Source organism: Nanorana parkeri, unplaced genomic scaffold, assembly GCF_000935625.1.
Source record: "Nanorana parkeri isolate BGI_ZX_2015 unplaced genomic scaffold, ASM93562v1 scaffold938, whole genome shotgun sequence".
Lineage (NCBI taxonomy): Eukaryota > Metazoa > Chordata > Amphibia > Anura > Dicroglossidae > Nanorana > Nanorana parkeri.
In genome coordinates this window covers 354775-364326 of record NW_017307206.1, presented here as the reverse complement: position 1 = coordinate 364326, position 9552 = coordinate 354775, and the positions used below count along the sequence as shown (strand labels likewise).

Sequence of the window (9552 nt, the reverse complement as noted above, 5' to 3'; positions counted from 1 at the left end):
ATATAGTATTTTTGTTTTTAATTAAAAGACAAAGTATTTTGTTTGTTTCAAGTTCTGCACTTGCACTTGTTAGATGGCTATAGTATCATGCTCTGAGTTTTATAGGGTTTATGGGGCCTAAATTTTCAGCATAGTTTTTACATGAAAATATCAATTATGACAGCAGAGTTGGAAGAAAGTTAAAGAATGATGGGACTGCACAGAAGCTTAATATAAATAAGTGTCAGGGAACGTGGAAAACTTGATATAAGTTGAAAAGGAAGCACTGGAAGTAGCAACAAGGTGATGAGGCTGGGATGTCCAGCCTTTCATTTGAATGCAAATGTATTTGGGGGGCAGGCAGTTATCTCTGACATCAGACAGGGCCTTAGTAAACTGTTACTGCCAGCACCTGGTCACACCATTGTTAGTCATGAGTAGCAATGAGACTCCAGAGCTAGCAGGGGTCATTTATAGATAGACCGAAAAAGTGAAAGAAGCAAGGGTCATTTTAAGAAGACTACACAGCTAATGATGACCACTGAGGAACTGGTACAACTATGAACATCGCATATCCTGGGTGTAAATCAGTTAACATGTATCCGCTTTCTGTAAGGCCAACACATAACAACCATGCAGGACAGAATTATGTGTCCAGTCAGCCATACTTGAACTATGTGGCTTATCATCATGTACCAACCATGGATAACCAAGTGCAGTCCTGTGGAGTCTGGGGATCACAGTATGGGTCACCTCGGGAGGACTGGAGTACTTACTCTGCTTCACCATCTAACGGAAATGCCATACAGACCTCTGACTTATCACCAAGCCAATTTCCTTACAATTCTCCTGGCTATAATTCTCCACATCCTTCTGGACTTGGGATTATGCATACAGCAGAAGGAAATCTTTCAGCTTCACACTCTCCCAGTGGTCAAAGTCAAAATTCTTATGACTGGATGAGAAAAACAGTACAATCTACATCTACAGGTATGTAATAGAAACAACACTAATTTTTTTAGCCACAAATGTGCCTTACGGTTGGGCATATTTATTATTTAATCAAGTACATATATTTGGAATTCAATAAGGATTCTCTAAAACAATTACAGATGAGAAGATTTTTTTTTTAAACCCAAGCCAAGTTTATAACAACAGAGGAGGGAAACCCGTGCAGAGATAATCCACCTGATATAAATATAAATCTATTTATTATATTATTATTTTTAGCAAAATAAACAAATATTAGAATACTCAAGCAGCTCAACTCATTCCTTGCTGACATCTAAAACCTGTTTACCCTAAAAGAATTGTCAGTATTTATTCAAGTAGCATACAAAATTAATATGCTCTACTTGCTGCCATTGAGGAACATGTTTATTAGAGTCATATAATTTAAAAACATATTCACAATATAAAGTCCTCTTCTTTATGCATACATTTTACAGTTTTAAAAGTCTACATTTGGCTGATATTTGCACATACATCTTTCACAATTTAGCATTTAGACTTGCGGGTGGCTTAAACTATCCACAAACTGAGGCAAACTTATTGTATTGTATTTACAAGTCCCCATTTTTTCCACTCAGATTAAGAAGGATCAGTCATTTATAAGGCAGCAAGCAGGTAACTAACAGCTGAACATAGTAGGATATGGAAAAGCTGCACTATCATGTACTCTTCATCAAACAGTAGCAGCATGTTGTTCACATGTGCTATACAATTATTGTACAAAACTAATTAACAACCATAAGATACTGTAGTAAAATGCCTTGTTTATTGTAGGGTGTAACAGGCTTAATAGATCTATAAAAGCTGTCAAACTAATATGAGTTTGGTCACAATTCTCTAAATTAACCGGTCTTCTTTGCAGAGAGATTAACAGAAACATTAACTCCAAATCATTTATAGAGTATATGAAAAGTAATGTTTGTTTCCTAGACTCAAGTAATGGTACTAGGAAAGAAATATTTTTCTAACATAGGGCCATATGTTTTAAAATAATGAAAATGAGCCCTTATCACTTTTATTTGTGCTAGCATTCCAACCAAGCTGAATTAATTATAAAAGCTTCCAAGAAGTACTGCAGGATAAAAAAAAAACTTATGTACCTTTTTTCCAAATGTTGTACTTTTCTGGAAAGCGAGTTTACAAATTATATGCTTGAACAGTGGCATTAAATCAGGGCTTATTTGGCAGCAGAAGTACTGAAGTGTGCTCCGACAAGAGGGTGCTCATACATATGAATATTTATTAATCTTGACCTGTGTCTACATGAGCGTATATAGACAGGCACTGACTGATCTAAGCACCTTCAGTGGTACTGGGAGGTTTTATAAGGATAAATCATTATGCTTGCCTGTCTTATGGCCAGTGTGTCAGAATTATTCAATTGCATTTGACTGCAGTTCAACAGTCTGTGAAGGCCACCCTTGCACACACATACACATCACATAACACTGTATGTTAATGTAGAAGGGAAAGTTTAAGCTAACACTGACAGGGTTATTCACAAAAGGGTGAAGAGTTTGGAGAAGGCAGGAGAAGTGAACAATCTAGACCAAAAATAGCTGATTTGGAAAAATTCTCCAATTCATCTCACTTTTCAGTTCAGCTATGTTGTCCTAGATTGTTCACTTCTTCTGCCTTCTCCAAACTCTTCACTCTTTAGTGAATAACCCTGTTAGTATATATTGTATTGCTTTTTTGACATTTCATCAAGTACATGGAACAATGACATTAGAATAATTAATAGCATAAATAAAGAACATGTCTTATACAAAAAAAGAAATATTAGTCTTTAAGATAGTTTAATATAATTTTGTTGACTTCCATATAGGCAGCCTAAAATGTCTCCCCACTCAAGTAGGTGCACAGCAGTTAAAATAGAATTTTGCTCCCCAGGCCCTTTGCTAATAGATGTGGTTTTTTTTTTTTTTTTTTACAAATGCCTATTACTGCTGATTTGTACAGACTATATAAGTTAAATTATAACCAAGTACATGGAGGTGGCAGCAAATTTCATCATGCACAATATATGTGGACCTAAATCATGCCTGTATATTCATGCATCTAAATACAACAGTGGCATTGGGCGAGAAAATGTATTTGTAAACTTGCATCTGTTTAGACTGTGTACTAGAGACCAATGTACATGCAACAATACATGCATGTATTTCTGCACACCTTATTACTTGTGCTGACATTTACAAAGTCTTTTGAGATTGAAACTTTTCATGCTACATTTGTGTTTAAAAATTCCATTAAATACTTGATAAATAGTTTGAATGTCACCATTAATTTCAATGGACCATAAGCATCAAAAAATGCACCAGGATTATTCCGTTCTTTAACATTTTATGATGACTTTTGAGTTCTAACTTCATCAGATATAGTACCATTCAAGTAAAGACCACATAATTTTCAGGTAATTTGTTTTACAGAAGCATGACATGAAGTGCAGTTAAAAAGGCTCAGTCATTATAAACTCTTTCGGTCATGTTAAGGTAGCAAGGCCTTTATTCACACCTCTATTCCTTTTGCTTTGATATGCAGCTTTGTCTTCCCATAGTCCTTTTTCTCCTGGGGTTATACAGCCGGAAAGGGTGCTGATTTTCACAACATATAAAAGACCACAGGCTTTTATTGCACTTGGAAGACTTTTATGATCAGCTTGTCTAAAATGATGCATGGCATTCCTCCTAGTAAATGATGGGCATATTTAGATATGTTAGGCATATTTGAAACTTGTTTGCCACTTTCAGTTCATACATTGCTCAAAAATAGCTTTGCATGTTGTATTTACACACTCCAATTTCCAAATTTACAGACAAACAGCTGGCAAAGTCATAAAGTTGGGGGATGAGCATGGGAAGTGACCCAAACACATTGGTTCTTACTCTACAATGGACACTACTATACAAAGAGTATCACAAAAGCACAACAGGTTTTTGGAATGATACAAAAGGAATCTAACTACCAACATTATTGGGAAGGTGCAATAAACAAACACTGAGCAATTGACCCAGCTAAAAGGATATTTCCCACAGGGCAGAAGTCATTTCTGTAAACAGCAATAGGAAGAACATCTGAAGAGTAAAGGATAACACAAATTTGTCCAGGAAAATAACTAGGTGGGCACTTAAAAACTTCAGTAATACACATTTACAAAGCTAACCTGGCTTAATAGCCCTGGCTATGTCAACAACATATAGTGTGAAAGGGAACCAATAGAACATTTTTTTATTTATAGACCCTTTCATATTTTGGCCAAACACGGAATGCGTATATGTAAAATTCAACGGATTCATGTTTACACTTAAATAATATCTGTAGTGAAGGAAATATGGGGGCTGCCATTGTTAAGCTTCCAGAAATGCTGGTTGCCTGACTGACTCTTACATCAATAGTTTCATGTCACCAGGGGTGTCCCGAGACCAGGTGTGTCACTTGCAGCAGATACCGGGTGACACCCCGCTGTGATGTAATTGCGCATGACATTACCATGCGCGTGCGTGTGATGTCGTCGCGCATGAATGGCCATATTTGTTACACCTGCTGATGGCCATCTTGGTGATGGACGCCGGCAGAAAGAGGAGGGGACGTTCACCCAGCGGGTTAAGGTATGGCCCCCTTTTCTCTCCTGCAACTGTCGGGCTCTCAGTCCATCATGACCGAGTGCCTGACTTTTCAGAGAGGGTGACACCAAAATGACTGTCAGCCTTAAAATCAGGAGTATAACCTTCGTATTAAAAAGCCCTAGGACCAAGATGAAGGCATTACACTAGTATTATTGGATTACACTCTGGCCTCAATTATTATTCATATTATTATTAGGGCTGCAGAAATTAACGATTAATTCCGCAATTAATCGTTACAATTTTTTTCGATTAAAATGCTTTTGATCGCTAATGAAAATACTCACCTCTCCGCCGGCGTCCGGGAGTCCCGTCGGAGATCCGGTGACGTCATGGACATCAACGTCACCGGACTCCTCCCCCCTTCCCCAAGTGGCTCCGTCGGCTAACGAAGGGAAGGTGGGGGGTAGTCCAGTGACGCCGATGTCCGTGACGGCTAACGAAGGGAAGGGGGGCGGGGGGAGTCCGGTGACGTTGATGTCCATGACGTCACCGGACTCCTCCCCCCTTCCCTTCGTTAGCCGACAGAGCCACTTGGGCTGGTGAGTTTGCCCAAGAAACTTGTTCTGCCCCATCAATTTTTAAATAGGTTATACTTACATGTAAAGGGAACATCACTGTGCAGCCTGCCAATTAACATCGAACCTTTCTTCTACAATCTTCCCAGCTGGTCAGTGTGCCCACAAGTGTGGACCAAACTCCAATGCATTGGCCTATACACATACAGCACAGCAATGAAGTAATAAAATGAACTAGGATCACACTAACCCAGCACGTTATTATTCTGAGTTGCCCCACTCAAGCGGCAGCCATATTGAGTGGGGCACGTGAGATTAATAAAGTGCTGGATTAGTGTGATCCTAGTTCATTTTATTACTTCATTGCTGTGCTGTATGTGTATAGCCCAATGTAGTTGGATCTGTATGTGCGTTATAATTAATCAAAATTAATCGATTAAAAAATGTTTCGATTAATCAAACACGAAAATTTTAATCATTACCAGCCCTATTTATTATACAGGATTTATATAGTGCCAACAGGTTGTGCAGCGCTTTACAAAACTGAGGGATACAATACAGTTAACAATACCATTTCTGCACAGGAGGTAGAAGGGCCCTGCTTGTGAGAGCTTACAATCTAGAAGGAGGGGCAAGTGATTTTATCATCATGCTTGCAAACTGGGAGTCTATACACATCTTTCCTGTACAAAGGAGGTGGGCATTTGAGAGAACAGCAAATATGCACAGAAAATGCCAGATTAATTTTAGTAATGGTAATAATTTGGGCTCTTCATGAGATGACAATTGCCTGACCCAGTAATTTTTTAACCACAATGGCCAACTAATGTAATTTGTAGAACCAGATGTTCACTGGCCAACAGTTATAAGGGTAAACCCAATTTGTTGCAAAGTTTCCTACCTGAAAGTAGCAACACTTTCTGTTACAGGTTGGCCACACTAAATCAATGCCTCTCAATTAGTAGCAGTGTTGTTAGGCTACCATGCATAATCCTTTAGTTGGCTAATGGGCTACCTATCAGGTCTGTGCATGGTTACTGCAGACTTGACAAGCAGCTCAATAGCTAACTAAAGAAGCTTGCAGGCCGGGCTGACAATGCTGGTGTTAATTAAGAGGCAGTGGCTTCATGTTGCCATCCTGCAACAGAAAGTGTTGTTGCTTGCAAGAACTCCAGGTAAGACTTTGCAATAGATTCACAGTTGGACATGCATGCACTAAGATACAAACATCAACCAGCAGGTTCAAGAACAGAAACTTTCCTGTTAATGCCTGTAGAGATGAATGGTGTTGCCAGATGTTTCCAGCACCATTTACCTCATTCAGGGCTAGTTCACACTATAACTGCATCAGAATTGTGTGCTTCTGCGCAGCTGCAGTGCGATGTGTTTTGACACGTTTGTGATGCGGTTTTGACATGATTTTGCCAGGTCATGGTGCTGTTTTTATTTTTGCTTAAAATTGGCTCCCAAGTGCAGTCCAGTGCATTCCAGTGCGTTTGCATACGTTTGTATGCTTTTTGATGCATTCTGTTGCAATCGGAGCAGCTAAAATGTGGCAAGAAGGATTTTTTTCTGACTGCACTGGTGCGAACAGAGCACCAGAAATTCCATTGGAAAGCATTGTGATGCGATTTTGATGCAGCTGCCAAACTGAACAGACTGCATCACAACTACATCTGGTGTGAATTAGCCCTCAGGAACAACATCAATTGGGGCAGGTCTTCTAACCTGCTCAACATATGTTCCCAGCAATAGGCAGCCAATCTGAGGCAAAGGTCAGGGCCTCTCCATAGATATGAGATCACTTTGATTGTCTTTCATGTCTATGGATACCCTTAAACTGTAGGCAGACAATTATATATATATTGTAAGCCCCTGCAGAACTCTAACCAACACTACTTGGCCCAGCCTGCCCAGGAGAAAAGTGAACAGCTGGGATGAATTTGCCTCACCGATTTTACCCTGAGATGTAGACTTGCATGTTTGTAGAAATATATTTTATTTGAAAGATTGTTTGGTGGCCAGGATGTGTACACAGCCAAAACTTCATGTTTCTCATTGTATCTGATAAGTAAGCTACACTTCTCATATAACAAAAGCTTCAAAAGAATTTTAACATGAGACAAAACCATTTGTTACTGTACAAAGAAGTATAGGACAGTAACAACATTTTTAATTGTAATAAAATGTCCAGAGTAAATCAAACATTGAACTGAAGCCAAGCACTTTTTCTCTAAAAAATTCAGACAATCCTCGGTATGAAAAACATTTTTAGCCCAATTTCTTGAATGACAATCCTACAGTACTTTCCCTAACATGAAAGGGAGTCTGAGCAACACTTTCCGTCTTTTGCTTGTCAAAGACGTTCATTGATAAGATCACCTTGTAGCTCCTTTGTCTGCTATCAGTTTGAAATTAGCACCTCCATAGAATGTAGAGAACCAATTTGGGCATCTTTGTTCCTCTGTATGATTCCAAACTTACATCAAAGAGAATAACGAAAGATCAAAGGCATCAGCACACGTAGGTAGTGTTGTATTTGTTTGTTATCTTCACAGTTGTGTTTAGCTTTGTTTCTTTGCTTTTTTTCCCCCTTTGAGTTGGTCACATCCTGTTTCAGCAGAACACTGAGATACCTGGAGGCAAGACTCTTAATGACCCCTAAGTACCAAGTGTTACTGCTTCCTCGCAGTGTATGGTAGTAACCAATACAGTATGAAAACATAAATACAAATATGTAAGCTACAAACAGGAGCAAGTGGTCTTATAGGTTTGGTTACCTTTCAAAATATTAACTGATAATACATTGCAAGCAATAAAATTATCATCATACATGAACCTGGGCAGGCTGAAACCCTCCAGTCGTACAGGAACTATGCGTCTCATTATGCCCTTTCTTCACTAATGGAACTTATTGCTTACTGTTTCAAATAAATGTAATTAGGAATTAGGAATCACAATAACTAAAGGATTACGATAAAGCAATTACAGTATTCTCATGCAAAATTATTACAATTTCAACACTGCTGGATTAAATTTAAAAACTGCAATTCTGATTTTTAAGGTAAAACAAGGACAAAGGAAAAATATCGGGTTGTTTACACTGACCATCAGCGACTGGAGCTCGAGAAAGAATTTCATTATAGTAGATATATTACCATAAGAAGAAAAAGTGAGCTTGCTGCTAACTTATGCCTTTCTGAGAGACAGGTAAGTTTTAAATGTCAATTGGCTATTATTATTATCATTATTATTATTATTATTATTATTATTATACAGGATTTAGTATTATTATTATTATTATACAGGATTTATTTAGCGCTCACAGTTTGTGCAGCACTCTACAATATAAGGAGGACATTACAGTTACAATACAAATCAAGGCAAGATAATAAGGAGGGCCCTGCCCGTGAGAGCTTACAATCTAAAAGGGAGGGGCAAGTGATATAAGTGATGATATCTGTGTGGGGATGAATTGTATGAGAAAGTGATAGTTCAGTTGTTAGGTTGAGCAAGGATAGGCTTCATTGAAGAGATGAGTCTTCAGGCATTGCCTAAAGACAAACAGAGTAGCAGATAGCCGGACAGGTTGGGGTATGCTGTACTTTAAATATTTGAGCTAAACAATGTGTAAATATTTAGCACTGCTGTTTCAATATATATTTCTCATCCTTTGGCCTTTTAGGTAAAAATTTGGTTCCAGAACCGAAGAGCGAAGGAAAGAAAGCTTTTCAAAAAGAAAATGAATCAGTTCGAGGGAGCAGGCTCTTTGCAGAGTGATTCCAGTTCAGCCAGTCCCAACCCGCACTGTGACTCTATGGTACAAGGGGAAATGACAAGCTCTTTATACCAACAACCACAACTTGCACTCAATGGCCTGCAGCCTGAAGACATCATACAACAAGTTATTGTGTAAAGTGGAAGCTTGCACACAGCCATTTATAACTATCCTGAACTAATTATAAGACAATAAGGATTTCCTTTGCTGTCTTCAGGACTCTGCAAACTGTTATCCTCTCTAACAGAGGTAGAGTTTAGCAGAAATGGCGACTACACATAAAGAAAGTGCAACCTGCCATGCAAGTAGAAACTCTACAGCATAAACTGAAGGATGAAGGCAGTGTTAAGCTTTTTCTAACCTACCAGGGAGTTTCAAGATAAAATGACTTGTTTACTTTGATGAACTAAGAACTTATTAGTTTGTCCTTTTAAATGTCACATATAATATTCTTACATACGCCTAATGAATATTTGTCATCAAGTGCGTACCGAATATTGGTGGTTTAGTGCAAACATTTTTTTTGTATCAACATTTGACATTAAATCTTACTAAGAAATAGTAATTTTACTAAGAACTCTTATCCCATCTACAGTCATTCAAATTATAAGCACATCCATTTCATCCTGCACAGTTTTGG

The 9552-nt window shown here is 38.3% G+C and overlaps 1 protein-coding gene across 1 annotated transcript; it reads left to right on the top strand.

Moving 5' to 3' along the window:
• Nucleotides 1-434: 434 nt before the first annotated feature.
• Nucleotides 435-9305, top strand: LOC108795140 (homeobox protein CDX-4-like). Its single transcript, XM_018566331.1, has 3 exons — nucleotides 435-969; nucleotides 8199-8344; nucleotides 8820-9305. The coding sequence occupies exons 1-3, from the start codon at nucleotides 540-542 to the stop codon at nucleotides 9048-9050; spliced, it is 807 nt and encodes a 268-aa protein (XP_018421833.1). The 5' UTR covers nucleotides 435-539; the 3' UTR covers nucleotides 9051-9305.
• Nucleotides 9306-9552: the final 247 nt, after the last annotated feature.

Bases quoted from the DNA above. Each gene is read 5' to 3' on its own strand.
- LOC108795140 (XM_018566331.1), top strand. From the start codon at position 540: ATGAACATCGCATATCCTGGGTGTAAATCAGTTAACATGTATCCGCTT. The intron at 970-8,198 runs GTATGTAATAGA...CTGATTTTTAAG, and splicing joins AGTACAATCTACATCTACAG to GTAAAACAAGGACAAAGGAA. The intron at 8,345-8,819 runs GTAAGTTTTAAA...TTGGCCTTTTAG, and splicing joins TATGCCTTTCTGAGAGACAG to GTAAAAATTTGGTTCCAGAA.